Source organism: Pelmatolapia mariae, linkage group LG22 (assembly GCF_036321145.2).
Source record: "Pelmatolapia mariae isolate MD_Pm_ZW linkage group LG22, Pm_UMD_F_2, whole genome shotgun sequence".
Classification (NCBI taxonomy): domain Eukaryota; kingdom Metazoa; phylum Chordata; class Actinopteri; order Cichliformes; family Cichlidae; genus Pelmatolapia; species Pelmatolapia mariae.
Window position 1 is genome coordinate 32,914,056 of NC_086245.2, and position 19,725 is coordinate 32,933,780.

General features: G+C 37.6%; 1 protein-coding gene and 1 long non-coding RNA gene across 4 annotated transcripts in view; one reads left to right on the forward strand and one right to left on the reverse strand.

Moving 5' to 3' along the window:
- Nucleotides 1-19,725, reverse strand: part of phf14 (PHD finger protein 14) — a 178,881-nt gene that overhangs the window by 99,380 nt on the left and 59,776 nt on the right. For all 3 annotated transcript variants that reach the window (XM_065471420.1, XM_065471419.1, XM_065471421.1), the window contains exon 14: nt 11,759-11,909. In XM_065471420.1, coding sequence (XP_065327492.1) covers nt 11,759-11,909 — 151 coding nt within the window. The remainder of the gene's footprint in view (nt 1-11,758; nt 11,910-19,725) is intronic.
- LOC135932456 (uncharacterized) lies at nt 14,825-18,472 on the forward strand. Its single transcript, XR_010573535.1, has 4 exons — nt 14,825-15,100; nt 16,842-16,952; nt 17,560-17,838; nt 18,358-18,472. It is a non-coding gene; the product is annotated as an uncharacterized LOC135932456 (long non-coding RNA).

Genomic DNA, 19,725 nt, shown 5'->3' on the forward strand with positions numbered 1-19,725 from the left:
TCAGCACCACTTGCCAGATGGAGCACTTATCATTAAGAATGTTAACTGCAAGATTGCTGCCAATTGGCTCCTTCATAGTTCCTTTTCTCCTGTGAGTGAAGCACCAAATAAAAGGCCTGACATTATTTAATAATTTTTGTATTAAAGTAGTGCCAGTTAAAGTAATCTATAAACCCAGGGAGAACAGAGTGTAGCTGGATCAGCTGAAAAATGTTCAGCCACACAGCATAGCTATTCTCAGGCTCTGCTCAGGTGAGGAAATTAAAAATGTGGGCAGTTCATACGTCCCAGGCAAAATCAATTTTTAATTAAGTACATCAGTGCATCTTTAAGAAGCATGAATTATTGCACAGGATTAGAAAAATTAACAGAGCATAAGAAGACACGCTAATTTCAATTTGCCACCTTTTTTCATTTGTCCACCTTTTTCCGTAACTCAGGTAAAATTTAGGTGAAGGCGTCATTACAACAGCTTCAGTGTTCTATTTCTAACTTAAAGAACAACTGACTGTTCTTTAAGTTATACTTTGTAATTATAAATATGCACTGATTGGTCTGTAATTAGGCCTTCCAACAAATTAATGTATTCTCACAAATACATTAAAAACAAAAGTTTCTCCATTAAAAACACAGGAGAGATCTTGGTTTGTGAAGCTGCCATGTTGCCCTGACATCTTAAACACAGTGGCTGAGATAGATAAAAAATTAGGTGTCACTGTGGTGTCTGTTTGGCTAGAGACTAGCAAGAAACGTAGTATGCCAAAGACAAAGGAGAAGAGAACTCATAGGTGTTCGCAAAGCAAATATTAATTTGTGTGTGCACCGTCGACTCATGATATGAAGGATCATTTATCACCAAGGAAGGGGTCCCCTTCACCAAATAAGCAAAAATGTAAAGGAAAGAGGGAGCAATGACTGTTGTTTTGTATTAACCGGTGTCACAGATTAACTAGTGTTGGTCAAACAGATTGGTTGTAGAATTGCTTCTCAGGAGCCACTACCAACAAAGCAGGAATGTGGTGAATACTTTGTCTTTACAAATGTGTGATGAACCGAAGATTTGAACCAAAATTTTGATTCATCAGTCCATAAAACCTTCTTCCAGTCTTCCATTGGCAGTGTTTCATGGCCCAGGCAAGCCTATTTGTCTTATTATGACATCTTAGCAATGGCTTTCTTGCTGCAACTCGTCCTGTCAAACCTGCAGCTGGAAGTCTTCTCTTCGCAGTTGAAACTGAGTCTTGCTTACTACGACCACTATTAAGCTGTGCTTGAAGCTGTTGTCCTGTGAGCAGCCTATCACGTAAGCTGTTAACTCTCAGAAACTTGTCCTCTGATTTAGTTGTGGCTTTGGGTCTGCCAAACCTTTTCCTGTTAATTTGTTTCTGAGAGACTTTTGCTGGAGAAGAAAACTGTACTTACAGGCACCTTGATGTTCTTTGCAATTTCTCTGTAGGAAAGACCTACATTTTATGATGGTCTGTCTCTCTTCCATTGTTAATTGCCTTTTTCTCACCATTTTTGCAGCAACACACTCCTTTCTGCAGTACGATACTGTAGTTTTCAAGGCTTGATCAACCTCTATTGCTGAGGAACAGCTTTAAATTGTTAATCTATGTTGTGTTCCCTGAAAAAGGCCTTTTTGTATAATTCTGTTATTTTTCACTTTTGGTTAACCTTACCTTTAAAACAAACAAACAAACAAACATATATACATTTGTACCTTTGTACCATTTCAAACTATTCATTGGACTTGAACGACATGAACTGTAATAAATAACTGGAAAAATTGGGGTGTTCTAAAACTTTTGACTGGTAGTTTATATTTGTCAAAGTTACATGCTTCAAAACATTAAACCAATTTTAGCATTAGACAGAAATAATCTGCGTAAATACAAAATCCAGGTTTTCAATAATGATTTCATTTGTTAAGGGAAAAAGCTAGCCAAACCTTCCTGGTCCTATATGAAAAATCAACTGCCCCCTAAACCTAAGAGATGGTTGGACCACCCCTGGCAGCAAGGGTCAAGCACTTCTGATAAACGGCAATGAGTCTTTCACATCGATGTGGAGGAACTTTGGCCCACAATTTTTGGCAGAATTGTTTTAATTCAAGCACATTCAAAGGTTTTGTCCCACCAGTCTGCAGAATATTTTCCCAAAAGTCCTGTGTATCATCAAAATGTGTTTTGCCTTTGTGTTCATTTTGGCCAGCTATGGAACTCTCCCTTGGATATGTTTTCCCAGTCTACGTCTCATTGCTGAATCACGAACACTAACCTTAACTGAGACAAGTGAGGCCTGGAGATATTGTTCTGGATTCTGACACCTTATCCAGGAGGTCACGACCCAATGTGTTATTAGAATCATTTTGATAGAAAGTTTGAAAGTTCGCCACAGTTTTCTCCATTTTTGTGGATAAGGGCTCTTACCTTGGTTTCCCTGGAGGCCAAAAGCCTTAGAAAGGACTTTGTAACCATTTCCAAAATCGCAAATGTCAATGATTTTGTTTCTCATCTGTTCTTGCGCTTGTTTAATTTTATCAGACAGGTTACACTTAAATTACTTCTCAGTTCAAGAGTTTTGACAGCAATCAGCGTAGGGTGCGGATAGTGAAACTGATATTCACTGTGATTAATCATGGTTAATTCATTTTAATGAAGTCACTTGTTGGTAAAATACCCCATGTTACAACCCTGTTGACAACAGCCACCTTCGTAGAGGCCACAAAGGTGACATTTAGGTCTTCAGGTCGTGGCAAAATTCACTTTTTTCCCTCCTTTCATTGTTTATTTTGTTTTTGTTTTGTTTGGAAAGAAGATTGTGTCAAAGTCACATGCACTCTACTGGAAGCTGGGCACAGTTGGAATCCTGCAATCTAAAGTGCCTTTATAAAGTGCCTTAAGTGCCTTTATTTATAGGTAGAGCTATTTTTCTGTCACTTTCAGTTTTTTATATGTTTCAATGATGAAAGCTTCTGCTTTAAAAAAAACAAACAAAAAAAAAAAACGGTTGCTTGTTATTACATTATAGTTCACAAGCAGTGCTGGATTGAGTTTCAGGATCTTCTAAACTAAAAAAAAAAGGATGAAATAATTTGGAATTTATTTTGGGTAAGTCCTATATTATTCCCATGTATAGGCAGATTGTGGTTGTGAATTGCTCCTGCATGAAACTCAGAGTGAGAACTTCACATGGTCTTCAGTAATCAAACATACGTAGCTATGAAGCATTAAAAGAAATGGGGCTCATTGGCCGACTTTAAAAGGTTTTCCTCCAGTACATATTACTAACTACAAGCTGCAAGACTTGTAGCGGTGTTAAGCCTATTGCCAAAGGAAAATGTCTGTGTATACAAACACAGACACACACACACTTGAGCCATTAAGGACAGCAGGAAGTCGATTTGCCAGTCCTGATAAATTGAAACATGGCTTTAGAGAAGTGCCAGTGCTCTCTGCCTTCATAAAAGCATTAAAAATGCAAAGCAGGGGGCTTTCAGCAGCTGCCATTGCTCACCTTGAATTTGAAGATAAATACTGCACTGAAATGCCTAAGTGGCTGGGGCTGCAAGGAAAATCAGAAAGCAGCTTAATCCTCAAGATCTCCAGCAGTGTTCTCGGCACATGTCTGGGGCCAAACTGCCACTGTGTTCTAACATACTCCCATTTCATAGATAGACTTCAGGCTCTTCTCACCACTCTGTTACTGACTCAGCTGGAAGCACCCAATAGAAAATTTTCTTGAATTCCAAGTGAGAACCTCTAGATCACATACTGACTAGAGAAAAAACAATTACTAACAATTCGAGAAGCGGTGAAGGAAGCCATGACATCAGGGATGTCACTCTTTTGACCTGAACTAACAGCAGAGTTAAACTGGAAAAATACAAGAAACTGCCTCATCGGAGCAACTGAGAAATGCACTGGAGAAATAGATGAGGACATGAACGAAGCGTCTTACCTTGAAGGATGCTACTGATGTAATATTATTAGAATTGATGGTATTCCAGAGGGTGCAGAAGGCACCTCCACTGTCGCTTATATAAAAAAAATTCTGATGAAGTTGGAACTGGCTTGAAAACACTAGGCTGAACCAAGAGTGTGACCTGGGAATAGAGTGAGCACACTGGGCCCTTGCACCAAAGGTGATACACCCGAATCTTATTAGACCAAATCTCAGGGGTCAAAACTTTGCATTTGCATCTTTTCCTTTCTCTAATTTGACTATGCCCCTTAACTTTTATTTGGATTCCCATACTGTCACTCTGATTTTGTTTGAACATTATAGTAGAATGACATTTTAGGAATAGCCATATTCTTCTCTTCTTGTTTTAACCATAAATACTGATGCTTCTGGATCTGCCTCCAAGCTTTGTTTTTTATTTTTTTCTCTTTTCTCACTTACAACTGGGAACCCCATTTGTTGGCTGCCAGGTTTTGGATTATGTTATTTGTGTTTATTTTGAGGTCTGTGATAATAAATGCACAGTTTCTCTCTTTTTTAAAAAAAAAAAAAAGCTATCAAAAAACTTAAAAAAAAAAAGAGTTTTCACACACTTTCACATCTTCTAGAAGCAGGAAGAAGAGAGGAGTGGCTATACTGATTTGAAATTCAACATGATTTGAATTACAGTCTGAAATCAGGGACCAAGAATGCAGATGTGTTTTGGTAATGGAGAAAACTTTTAATAATGAAGTAACCCTAATGAGAATGCTAATGAGAAACTTGCCTCACCAGTATTGAGGACTGAAATAAATGAAGTCATTTCTTGATTGAACACCAATAGGTCTCCTGACGTAGACGGGCTCCCACCAAAATGGTACAAATCTATAGGGAACCATTTACTCCCAAGAAAACGGTTTTAACTATATTCTGCTAGAGGGTATTGCCAACCCAAACCCCATCCTGGAGGGTAGCTTTTATATCAGTTACACCCACAGAAAGGAAGAACAGACTTGAATGTAAATTGTATAGAATCATCAGATTATAAATTATATGCCTCCATTTTGGCAAAAAGAATCATTAGTATAATGCCTTCTGTAATATATGAGGATCAAGATGATTTAAAAAGAAAAAAAAAAAAAACAGACAAGCCCATGACAATATAAGAAGAATAGTATGTATTACTGATCAAATTCACAAAGCAAAAACAAATTATTTAATAATTTAGATGCTGAGAAATATTTTGATTCAGTCGGTTGGAATTTTCTTTATTTAGTAATGAGTAGATTTGGTTTAGTGAGTAATTCATAAAATGTTTCAATCTTTGTACTTTCCCCCCATTGCAAGAATAAAACTTAACAGTAACCTATTTAGTTATTTTACTTTACAACAGGGATGTAGGAAAAGTTGTCCACTCAGCCCAAATGTTTTTAATTCATTCCTTGAGCCACTAGCCCAAGGAATGCTGCAGGAAGGAAGACTAAAGAGTATTCTTAAAGGAGGAAAAGATTACAAACTCTGTTCACATGCAGATGATGTACTGTTCACACTAGCTAATCTGCACTCACTTAAAGACGACTTTATAGACTAGAATATAAGCCTCTCACAATTTCATTGGGGGGAAAAAAAGGGTGAAATTCTGAGGGGATGGAGGAGAAGGTGGGGAAGGGGACATTGCCTTTATTGAGAGAATATAAATTATTTGCTCAATGGCCACTTACTTGTATGTTGGTGCAATCCAAGTAGCCAAGTGGAAAAACATTGATCTTAACCATTATTCCATTATTAGTGGTGTGTGAATGTATGTGTGAATGGGTTGATGACTGAATGTAGTGTAAAGCGTTTTGGGGTCTATAGGGACTAAGTAAAGTGCTATACAAATACAGACCATTTACCATTATAATCAATGCTTAGTTGCGTTGATAAAGAAATGAAGGCATCCAGTCAATAGGTAAATGTCTCCCTCAAAATATGCAGAGACTTAGTGAAAAATTTTAAATTACAGGATTAGGTAAAAGTGTTCAAGTGGCCAGCTTATGACCCCGACTTTGTACCAGCAGTACAAGATGGTTGGATCGAATTTAGCACCCTGTGTCAAACGTGGACTGGGAAAATAGGATTTTTATAGATATTTACAAATTCAAGATTAAGGATCAAAAATCTTAAAGAGGTATCACACATTACTCAAATATTTATTGTTGCACCCAATTCTGGGAAGGTGAAAGGGTTAATTGGCATTACTTTACTGAGCAAGGACAACACTGACTACAGATACAGCGTATTTATTTAATAGGCATATTTAATTGCAGACTTGCTAAACCATATATTTATACCTTTTAAAATGCCCTTTGTTCAGGGATTCTATAACTATAACAGAATGTTGAGCCCTTCTATGAAATACTGATATAAATATTTGCTTCCAGCAAAGAAAATAGAGGTTTTGCACACGGAGCGAGCAAGATAGAAGACAAAGTAGAAAGCGATGCTTTCACTCTATGATTATTGCTAACTTATGTTTCTGAACATGAAAACATAAAATAATGATTCCATTGCACTGCCAATGTTCTTATATATAATGCAAAATCAAAATTTAAATGTCAATTAATTTATTGCTGGATCTTGCAATACCCAGTAATTAATGCAACACAAATGGGTCAGGCAGATAACACTCTTATGGCATTGTGCTTAGAACTATTGGTAATCCTTCCTGTTTACGCTTTCCAAATAAATTAATAGTCATAGCGGCAATGATCACGTTGTCTGCCGCTAATCTTAGTATATCACCCTTTGCGATTTATTTTAATACTCTGGTTCAAAAATGTAGCGCTGTGAAAAGGACACTTCAAATCCAACAAATGGTACATGTCCCACAAACTGCAGTATTTAGTTAGTTATAGGTGCAAAAACTTCATGTGCTGACAGGTAGGAGAGAATTAAAATCGAATTCAACCCAGTCTTAATGAGCTACTATGGAAACAGCGCTCCCAACCCCACAGAACTATTGTTTTTTTTAACTATGCAATGATAAAATTATTCACAGCTGATAGCTATTTATACAGTTTCTATAGAGTTTTTGTGATTGTGCAATCAAAAGTAACATCCTCATGATATGACCGCTCAACCTGAATGTAGGGAATAAACCACACCAAATCTGTGGGAAGCTGCAGGAGCCGTCAGGATGATGAATAAATAAATAAACACTTTAATAATATGATCTGTTAAATATATTAAGTAGTTGTCTTAACAGAGGTTTTACAAATAATTTATAAATTACATGATTTTAAAATGCAGGAAATTGCCTGCTGTGAACCACCTGTATTTTTAAACTTTCCTGTGACCTGGTGAATCGCTGCAGTAACTTGAAGGCCAAAACCAACTTTTACACAGCAAAAGAGAGCACAGACTATCATAAGTGGATTCTTTTGTCACAAATTAGGTGACCATTCAAACGACCCCTCACAGAAGGCCAACGACTTCCAAACTCCAGCCCAAATATCGTCTCTATGTTGGCCGTTATTCTAACGTGCGCGTGTGTTAAAAGGTGTAGGAATTAACTGACACAAAGTATTTACGGAACAATGTTATAAAAACAATCCTCGTCTTTGTATTTTCCAGAAGTTTATGGCAGAATTAAAATGAGCGATTTTAGCATTTTTTTTTTTTGTCCTCTAATATCCCATTTTCAGGAAGGCGCCATGAGGTTGCTTCGTTTGTTTGCTCATTCCTGTCGCACATTTTCAAAGACATCAACCCAGCCCCTATAAAACCCCAAAACAGCTGATAAGAGTTACACACCCACAGACATTGATCAAGTTAACACTGGTCTAATAGACTTTAATTTGTATGGTTTCAAAGTTAAAATAGAGCTTGAAAAAACATTCAGTTACAAGAACTGGACTAAATGTCCAAAGGATAACTTTGAAACACCTTCATTAAGCAAAAAGAATACACGATAAAATAAATAGTTGAAAGTTTGGCCTCTCTTAACAAAATTTTGAGAAATAATGGGTCACTCAAGACTTTTCCACAATATAAGAGTTTAAAGAAATCTAAAGAATAAATCAGCCTAAAAGAAGAAATGAAGGACATGCTCATAATTAAAACAGAGGTCTGAAGAGGTAACAACCCAGCAGGCAAAATGAAAAATTAAGTTCTACCAGCCTCAGAAATAATCTCCACATCTGGTTTGGGATCTATGAGGAAGCTTATATGCAAGTATAATATTTTTCTGTATTTATTTATCTTTTTTTTTTTTTTTTAATGTATCTATTTATTCATTTAGATTGAAATGGATGAATGAAGGACTGTTTATTTGAAATAGTTTTGGTGATTTGCAGTATAAAAAGTCTGAATGATCAAATTAACTGTAAAACTAAAATCTATCAAAAGAATTTAAATGAAAATGAAATGAAATTCAATTCAATTTAGCGGCTGACTGTTAGCTGACTGCTAGCTGAAAGCGGCAATTTTGAGTGACTGTCTCTGTACCTAGAACGATGGGGGAACAATGGGAAAAAGAACTACACTTTGCAATATCTGAGAATGTTTGGCAATCTGTCTGGAAACTACAGTCATCATCTACAAATTACTAGACTTGGAGACACTTTTGTTGTAAAAACATAACATGCTTCTTTATAATGCCTAAACAGAACTCTAAACTGACTAGCAATCACCAGGTTTGCTGGTGCAAGTGTGAACTAGCTCTGGTAGATCATGGTCACATATTCTGGTCTTGTGCCTCTATTCAGACTTGTTGAAATAAAGAATCAGTGATTATTTCCAATGTCTTCAGTTCTAATCTCCCTTAATAACCTTACAAATCTGTACTTAGGACTTATTCCAGAACTTTTAACTGTACAGATAAATACCTTGTGAAAGTTATGTTACCAGCCAGCAAAAAAAAGAAATCCTCAAAACTAGCTTTTTATTTATTGATATTATGAAAAACGTATATATATATTAAAGCAGATGACATATGCTATAAATCTCCAAAAGGACTTAGAAAGTAGGGCTGTGCGATATGACGAAATATATTGGATGATTAAATTAAAACAACTAACGTTTGATATTATACGCTATCGTTTGTTTCGTTGCGTCGCAAAATACACTGTTTACAGAAATATTTTTTCATTGTTTGGATGGTCAACACGTGGGTGCAGGCACAGAGTACACCAGCATGGCCAGTGAAGATGAGGCAGAAGCAGCCCATATGGAAAAGAAATAGAAAAAACTTATAAAAGACTTGCATCAGATGTGGCCTACTTCATATAGTGAATCATATAAGGCTTATATGATTTAGTCATGAAAGTGGCCACTTTCATATATTGTTTTAGTAAGTTTTCAAAACATACAAGTTTCATTTATATAATTTTTCTAGGGATCTTATATCTGTTTTCACTCTTGTATGCTTTTCATACACGTTTCACACAAGACAGATACAAACTTTATAAGATTTATATATATCTTTTCCATATGGGAGGTAGCTCCAAACAGAAAAAAGCAGTCAAAAAATGAGGGGCTACCTCTGTAGCATGGACATGGTTTGGTTATGAAAAGTCTGACACGGACCAGATAAAACTGTACTATGCAATTATGCTGCAAACCGGTCCCCACCTCAGACTCAAACACAGCAAATCTCTTCTACCACCGATGCAAAAATCATGTGAAAGAGTGTGAAGAGAGTTTACGGATGAGAAGAAAAAAAGAGCTGCCAGGTGCTCCAAATAAACCTTAGACTCAAACGTTAGAACAGGTTTTTCCCCGCAGCACGCCGTGTAATAAATACTCACAAAGAAAACGGCGGCCATTCCAAATCGTATCTAAAAATATAAAGTCTAATGCATCGGTCAAAACACTCGACTCCAGGTACACAACACCCAGCTGAAAACACTTCACACAAGTCAAGTTGCCCGAGATTCACAGAATTGACAGAAAATGCACTATTTTGTGATATAAATGGTTATCGGGATGAGAAATTAGATTTTGGTCATATCGCACGGCCCTATTAGGAAGGAAAAAATGGGAGAAATTATATACAGTGGTCCCTCGCTATATCGTGGTTCACCTGTCGCGGTCTCGCTGTTTCGTGGATTTTTTTTGGTGCAATTTTGCATGCTTGTTTTTTAAATGTATTTTTTATTTTTTTACAGTGCATTGTGTTCTGCGTCCTGACTGGCTGTCCATTGACCATTGTCAATCAATCTCGTGCCGTGTCTCCTGTACAGTACAGAATGCGTTCAGCTTGTCAAATTTACATAAATCTTCAATCACTATCAGTTTGACTCTAAAAGTGCTGTATTGTATGTTTGTAAGTTTTCTCCCCAACAAACACAACAATGTCGACAAAACGTCGTCACCTGTGGGTGCCTTTGGCTTGATTCTATAGTACTGCATTTATTTTTCTACAAGGTTTGAACTTCGAGAGAGTTTAAACAAGAGAGAAAAGTGTGAAAATGTTCCTGCCTGTCTGAGAAAAGTGTATAAAGTGTGTTTTACAGCCTTAAAACATCTATAATAATTGTAAAAAATAAAGTTGGCTACTTTGCGGATCATTTATCGCAGGTTATTGTTAGAACATAACTACCGCGATAACGAGGGACCACTGTAGTTATATATAGTTATAGTTAGCTAGTGAAGCAGACTGCAAAACCTTGATGATCACACAATTTTTTTAATTGTCTTTTTTTTTTTTTTGCAGACAGGGAATACTGTACACGATTTCGTTGATTTTATCCCAAAATCTCGTTTCTTCCTTTTCTGTGCATGTTACCTTTTGTTTGACTGTTTAATTTGGAAAATAGAAGTTAAAAAAAAACAAAACAACAACAAAAAACTATCACCATGTGGGCAAAAATACATTTGCCTTAGAGGCCTGGATACAAAACACACACAAACACAAAACAAAAAAGCAAACAAACATATGTATATACATACATATATACATATATAAATAAATATGTACACTGATAATAACTTTGTGCCAAATGTGGTCATATCTAATCTGATATTTGTATTTGATTAGAAATGTACAGACTAGTTAGTGTCCAGCTTTAATCACAAGGGGCTTAACTTTTTACTTTAGCATCAACACCATCTGGAACCAGAAAGATGAAACCTTAAAAAAAAGTAGACCAAGCGACGGGTTGCAGAAAGTCAATAAATATGCCATCTTTTAGCTTAAAAAAAAAACACAATAAATGAACTGAGCAACCTAGTCAAAAGTGTTTAACATTCTGTTTCTTTGGATTACTCACTGTACTTCTGAGCCGACATGCTGGTTTTTAAATTCCTATTTATGACCACAAAATCTATACACATAAACAATGTTATCTTTGCTAGAGATCAGAATTACTGAGACTGAGGATTTTAATGAGTAACAGCACAGACCTACTGCTTTTAAAACATGTCTCTATGAAGCCCATCTGTTCAGTCTGTTCAAACTGGGTTTGTACCTTCCTACTCTTGTTTCTCATCAAATACAGTGAATCAAAAAGGAACAACTTTTTGATTCAAGTTCATTTTCTTCTCTTTTGTTATTTTGAGTTCCACCAGGAGAACGCCTGTGTGTTTTTTGTATGCAGTAACACTGTTTATATTGCGCTTGCATGAGATCACCGTGTGCAACGTACTGATAACCTTAGAAGAAGAGGGAACTAATGGGAACGCAAGTTAATTATTTGTAATCAATATGAATGTGTCAGTTAGCCAGTGACAACATGAGATAGAGTGGAGAACAATAGAGCATGCAAACTTTTCGCACATTTTAGCTAATATGAGCTGGTTCCAGTGTGTCAGTACACACAGTGCCTCTTACTTGATGTTTCTTGGGCTCTGGTGACATCTCCTGTGGGATGAATTTGATCGGTCCTTTGATCTGCCTCCTGGACCTCTTGGTGCCATCTGGTAACGTCTCCATGGCAATATCAGCTTCATCGCTGCTGGCTTGGTCACACTCAGAGCATTGCCTAAGGAAATTGAAAACGACTTGATTCATTTAATTGAATTTATTTTTTTTTTTAGTTTTTTTTTTAAGTTTTTTTTTTAAATCATACACCTAAATCTTCAGTCTTTAATGTAAAGATTAGTTGATTGTGTTTAAAAACAGACAAACCATCTGCTTTGTCAGAGTTTTTTGTTTTTAAAGAACATTCTGATGCTGAATCCTCAGCCTATATGCTAAGCTAGGCTCACTACATCCCGATTCCTTTACTGTTGCGATCTTCCATAGAAATTTATAATGTCACTGACAAAAGTCACACTTTATTTATTAATAAACATTTATCATCTATCACAGTTATGCAGAAACCCAGGAAGCATGTCAGATCCACAGTTCATACAGCCAACCCAGCTGCTGGATCAGATGGCGACAGAGGTCGCAGCCATGCACAAAGAGCAGCTGCTATCAGGGGAGGCTCAGAAAGCGACCCTGAGCTGCCACCGGCCTCACAGGGCCTTTCCAAAGGCCCACCGGGCCCAATGTCCGAGTACCAAGGGAGGGTACCCTCAACCCCTCAGACCGAGGGAGGGTGCCCCGGGTCCACCAGTCATTATAACCCAATGGTGGGGCATATGGGATATAATAAAACTGAATAGTTTTATCATAACCCCAAGAATAATGACATGATTTTATTGGCCGGGCATCCAGGCGGATGGGTCAACTGGTGAACCAGCCATTCCAAAATCACCTTTGCACCCACTACCACTAATGCACTAAATCGCTTTGTATTAATTCTGGTGTATTATGGATCCCAAAACAGTGGAGGTGCGCACAATTTCTGCAGTGTGGCTGCCGCGCTGAAGTTAAAAGAAACTCTTTTAGATTGCCATTTGCCTGAAAATGCTGTGTGTACTGGGTATGTCTATCAGATTCATAAAGTATATTTAAAAACAAAGTAAAAGAAATGGATATACAAAACACAGTTCTATAATCCATAAACGTAAACACTGCTCATAGAATGGAGCTGCCTTGGTGGAGGTTGGTGCTCTAAGTGCTTCGTGTTTCTGTTGCTTTTGTGTATCCACAACTGTGTAATTAACTATGACTGCATCCACACACTTGCATTGTTCAGATTGTTTCTCGTTTTCAACCAATACAAGAGTTTCATGTTCATTATATTCACAATTTAAATTAATTCATGCAGTCACAGGCAGACTGCTTTAAACAAACAATTATTTTGTGCATTGTAGCACCAACTCTTTTCATTTCTCTTCAAATTCCTGTTTTTTCAAACAGAGGAGAAAGTAGCTGGCTAGCTAAGAGTGTATTCTTGGAACAATCACATGTGGCAAAACAGATATATTAAATATCCTCCCTAGATAAGGAAATGTAGCAGCTGAGCGAAAGACTGACATTTCCATAATCTTTGCATCCATCATTTGACAGTATTGCTGCTATCAATAGGCCTCAAATGCCACTACTAAGAATAAAAAACATTCTGTTTATGTTCAAATAACATGTCTGTTAAATGATGCAGTATAACTTAAGATAGAAAGAAGATGTCTTACTGTAAAGAAAAAGGAAACTGTAATTGTTGGTGTTTAGTGTTTATTCATTTACACTCAATAAGAAGAAAAATTGGAAACAGAATACATTTTGCATTTCTCGTTATGCAACTCTACACTGACTGGGCTATTGCGGCTTAGGAGGTAGGGAAGCTCATCTACCAATCTGAGAGTCTCTGATATGCTGAGACATTATCAGCTCAAAACACTTCATGACTATAGATGGGAGGTCTATAGGTCTGGAGTCATTGAGGTTGTCTATTTCAGTCTTTTTGGCGATGGGAATGATGGTGGAGGCCTTCCGACGGGTGGGAAAAGAAACATGAGTCAGGGAGTTGAACAGCCTGGTGAGGTTCCCTGCCAGTTGAGTCAGTGCAGGCTTTGACCACAGTCCATGGGATGCCGCGCTCATGGGGTTCACCGCTCTCAGTCTCCTCCTGACCTCATGTTCTCACAGGGGGCTCTCAAACCCAAGCAAAGAAGGTGTTGAGCTCCTCTGATAGTGTGAGGGTGCTGTCGGGGGTTGGGGACTCTGGCCTTTGTAGTTGGTGAGGGCTTGGATGCCTCTCCACACCTGGCAGGGGTTGTTGTCTATGAGGAAGTTCTTTATCCTCCTCCTGAAGGCCTCCTTGGCCTGTTTGATGCCCCTCCTCAGGTTTGATCTGGCAGTGCTGTACAGAGAACTGCCCCACAGCCTGAAGGCTTAGTTACGAGTTTTGATCAGAGCCTGTACTTCACTTAGTCATTCATGTTTAGGTGAAACCTGGATGGATTTAGTCATGGTCAAATTCACTACACAACACTCAATGTAGAAATGTAGAAAAGGACAGACTAAGTGAAGGTCTCCAGGTCCTGCTGGTTGAAGATGGACCAGTCTGTCAGATCAGAAAAGTCCTGAAACTAGAGGAAAGCATCATCTGGCCATGTATTAAGGACCCAGGTGCTTGGAGGGGTTTGTTTCCCGGGTATGGAAGAAATATAGTGTCATCAGAATCCAACTATTTTTAGACATTGAATTTATAACACTGAATTTTTATCCTCCAAATTTCCCTGCAAAAAATATTCACCTGCAAAAATTCGCCTGCAAAAAATTCACCTGCAAAAATTCACCTGCAAAAAATTCACCTGCAAAAATTCACCTGCAAAAAATTCACCTGCAAAAATTCACCTGCAAAAATTCACCTGCAAAAAATTCAACTGCAAAAATTCACCTGCAAAAAATTCACCTGCAAAAATTCACCTGCAAAAAATTCACCTGCAAAAATTCACCTGCAAAAATTCAACTGCAAAAATTCACCTGCAAAAGTGATGACCTTAAATGACCCAAGCCAGAGCAATCAGCACTAGATCGAGTCGAGCGGCTCTCAGCCAATTAAATTACGCTGTTTGATCACATGACATGTTAGCCGGCAGTGTCTCCTAAAAAGAGAGCTGTTTAGAGGTGAGTGATTAAGTTTTTCTCCTAAATAGAGATCATTACAGAACGCCTAGTCCTACTTAAAATACCATTCATTTTTCTTTTATCATCTGCTCGAACTGAGGAAAACGTTTGACTAACTCAAAGAAAAGTTCCGCGCCTCCCCTGCCTGTCTGCAGAGGCAGTTTTGAATTCAGGAGCGGCATGATGGCAGCGGCAAACCCTGGCGGTTCTCCGGTAAGTATATTATGTTTTATCTTCAAGTTTGTCTTTTGAAACGTTAATTTTATTTAAATCCGTTGGTCACGTATAAGGTACACAGACGGGGTCTTTGCTCAACTCGTCTGATGCGTGTCTCACTAAGCGCTACATGCTAGCATCCTGCTAACCGAGCTAACCTTTACATGCTGTGCTCTACAAAATAGGATACTCGGTACAAAACCATAATCCGCAGATATTGATAGATAGACGAACACTGCAAATATAATGTGGGAAACGAGAACGGCATTGGGTTAAGGGGTAAAATACACTATGAATAAAGCCATAGAGTGAATGGCTGCCATGGTTGCAGAACGGCCTGATTTAATGACAAGAATGGGGAAGAGTGAGGAGAAGTGAACCAACCAAAGCCACAAAACACGGTCAGGCAAGGCGGGAATAGGGCAGTGATATGTCCGTCAGTATGAAGTTGGTGTGTGCTTTGGTGAACAAAAACACGAGACCGGTAGCAGGAAGATGGGAGACTCGTGTTTCACTGAAATAGTGGTGAATTAAAACATCATTTGTTGGGGAAATTTAGGTGTAAATGCATCCATACAGGCGAGACAGAGGCAGACCAGGCAGTGAAGAAAACAATGCAAACATTAGAAATATTAAAACGGAAATATGGGATTAATATAACATACAATTAGGGAAAATTAAAGGAACACAATGTAAATTATACTGTAAAGTCATTAAAACAGCATAACCTGATTAAAAGAAACATGTAATTGGGTAGGATGGTGATGATGATGATGATGATAATAATAATAATATTAAAAAAACATGTACAAGATGGGCATGTATACTTGTACCCAGAATTTAACAACTATAAAGTTGTGGCATGCCAGTACCTTACCCCATCCATTATATCCACACTTTCAGAAAAGGATATGGTCAATATCTTTACAAATACTATCTAAACTTAAACAGATAGCATAAGTTAAACGGGATATTCCCTCTGCGCTCTCCTAGAGTGAATACATCAAATTAAACAAATAAGTAGTCTATGGCATTTAAAAGTGGTTACCTACAATTCTGAAATGATAATACTAATTCTTATTAATGATGATATTGTATTTGAAATCCTGGTGTAACACTGAACCCGACATCATAAAATGATTACCCTTGTAATGTCAGGGAGCTACAACCAAGGAGGGAAAATATTACTATCTCACCCCTTGTATCCAATTACATAACAGCACTGCTTAGTAAAGGTGTTGAATTAGCTGGGTCGCTCAGTTTGGGGAAAATTGTGGGGAGCCTGCAAGGGCCTCAACTTCTCCATTCCCACAATGTGCAACAAATGGGCACAGCTGATCTTCAAGATTGGAACATCGGCCAATTACTTCCAACTTTAATGTGTTTTTGCAAAAGTATTCTTAAAATTGTCTCTTTACACAGATCATAATGATACAAGATGGCACTTGTGTAATTTCCTATAAATTCAATAAATCTAAATAATTGTTATCAACCCGGTAAATCCTGAAAAATGTTTTAACAGCTGTGTTAAATTAAACTTCATACTGACACATGCTGGAAAGTGCATTCATGAGACAATTCATGTTTTATGCCTTCTAGAGCAGTAGCAATCAAAGATTTTAAGGATTCTTTTACATTTTTTAAAAACACTCTGATTAAGGCATAAGTTGTTCTTTATCATCAGATCTAAGTTTGTTTAAAGCTTCGAATGTTTTGGGGTACTCTTCTTTGTTTTCAGGGTTCGTGGCAACCACGGATGGGAAAATGTGGAGGTTGCACGGCTGATGTTTACTGTTCGTGGCACAGGAAGAGGCAGTTTCATTTCAGGAATGAGTGTGCACAATCAAAGGTTTGTTCTCATAAAATACTGTCAACCTCAAATGTTTCTGACATAAGATGGAAGGTGTTGCAGCTTTATTTCCATTATTTAAAAATACATAAACATTTAAAGGGTATAGTTTTATGAAAAAAGTTTTATAGTAATATGTCTTTAGAGAACAGTGCCCTATCCAGCAGGATATATTGTCTGATATGTGTCAGGTGTTTTTTGTTTTGTTTTGTTTTTTGTTGTTGTTGTTGTTGTTGTTTCTTTCAATTTCCATTATTTACCCCTCAAGGAAGAAAATATTGGACAGGTCCTACAAACCCCAAAGAGCCTTCAGGACTCTGCCCTATTTTTAGTTATTCACACACCTTTTCCAGTCTGTTACTTCCTTCCAAGAATGTTCATTCTGTGTTAATGGTCTGGTTGTCATCTCATGTATTGCCACTGATCATCACAACCCTTTTGACACCTTTTAAGTGATATGCCTGGGTCCTTCCTACATGCCCTGATAATGTATTATTACTGTTGTCATGCACACATTTCATGTAGGGTTAGAAACAAGCAGGGAATTTCTCATACACACCAAAGAAAGGCCATACCTAATTTAAATATTTTTTATATATTATTTCAGAATAGAGCGACTGTGGAGAGACCTCTGGGTGGCCGTTACATGCATTTACTACGATGTTCTTCACAACCCTGAGGAAGAAGGCCTTCTTGACATTTCAAATGCTGCACACCTCTTTTGCTGCCATTACATCTTTCTTCCTCGACTAGAGGATAATTTTAATACATTTTGCAGTGGATGGGACAACCATCCACTGCGAACAGAAAACACCATGAGTCCCCCAACCAGCTGTGGGAGTTGGGTCACAGATATTACCCTGTTCCTGTTCCAGAAAACACACAGGTAAAGGTGCACATTTTTAGTACTCATTGATTCTCTTACAGAGAATGTGATGATTTTATGGATAATTAAAGTCAGCCATAAATCCACAAACACAACAAGCTGAAAGTCAGTGATGCTGCTCGGTTTGCAGTCCTGAATATGACGGCACAAGCAGGATTCACTGCACTGTTAATGTTAGCTATGTTATATTGCTGCCTCTGTTCGGTGGTGTCGAGCCAAACGGACTTTAACGTGTGTTTGAACGAGCTGACGGTTCACTCGTTAAGCTGAAAGAAAGATGCTTTAATCACAGGAGTCACACATGTGTCCACTGGACCATCTGGAACTCTTCTTGTTTAGCACTCGTAATAACACAAACACTAAATCCTCCTTCTCTTGTGCTGTTTTGTAGCAGTGTATACACCTGAGACTGTCACCTGTCTGTCTGTCCTGCACTCTCTCTCTGTTTCTTTCTCTCTGATTGTGGAATAAAAGTATGAACATGTATTTATAAGTTACACTTGTGTTTGAATCCTGCAGCTTATCACACATTTGATTTCCATGTGTGACGACTGCAAGTGTCCAGAGTGAGGACAGACTGAGGGACCCACTGCTGCACATCATCTGTGAGGCTTTGCACCCCTGATGATCCACCAGGACAAACTCAGCAGTGTGTGAGGAAGAGGAGGAGGAAGAGCCAGCTGCAGCTGACAGATGGAGAGTAAAGACAGACTGTTCCCTGGTTGTGAAGGACTGCTAGAAAAGTTTAAAATAACTAATTGTCTGTCCTGAATCAGTCTTATTAGGTAATGTTCAAATAATGTTATCATTCCAGTGTTTTCAGTGTGGGAGAAAGTACTCAGGGCCTTCAAGTTACACACTATGAAAGGCAGCAACAAGTTTAATATTCAGAAACCTAAAGTATGTATCAGCAGCAGAATGGAGCTAAAAATAAATGTTTGTTTCAGTTCTATGAAGCTTTGAGTATTTTGGATTAGTAGTACTGCTGTTTGTTGCATCATATTGCTGTAATTGTTTATATGGTTTATATATTCTGAGGTAAGTTGATCTATAGTGTTACATCATATTCTATAAGGATGTTATGTGTTTGTATACTTTCTGCCCAGTTTGACCCATTTAGCAGAAGTCAGCCTGTTTAAGGCTCTGATATCTATTCTGTATGACTTAAAGCAGTTATGACATGGTCTGATTTTCTCACCCAATAAAGGAATATTTCATATATCAGTCTACTCTTCATTCTATCAGCAACAGTTATCACAGCTCGTACATTTTCTTTTTACACATATATGTGAGCATTGAGCCAAATTTAGTAATGCCAACATATCAAACGAACAACATTTGTCTCTTATATATAATACATATACACTGTCAAACATATTTGTCTTTGAGTGAAGATTTAAGGTGATAGGACTTATAAATAACTGGAACTTGAATCTTTACTGAAGCTCAGTGTTAGACACAGAGTTCACTCACATGAATTTCACTCACATGTGCAGGTACACTGGTACAGCACATGTGAGTGAAATTCATGTGACAATAGAAGTGATTTGATTTGAGAGTTCAAACTCACTGCTGTAATAACTTATAATGATTAATATAATAACTATAATATTGGCCATATCATATTTACACTGACTTTAGTCTCATGAACAACATTGGCTAATTGTTATTTACTAGCTAATCCTAAATGACTGTTCAGTACAGAAATGAAGGCCAACAATCATGTTTTACAGTCCTGTGGTCTCAGCCTCAGATACTTATTAAATCACACAAAGCTCGTGTAGAAACAAACACACGAACAAAATATGTTCTCCTTCATTTCTGTCAAACAAAGCTGTATGAAACGTTTCCAGCGGTTGGTGTTATGGTTGCTAGGCAACCTGGGCA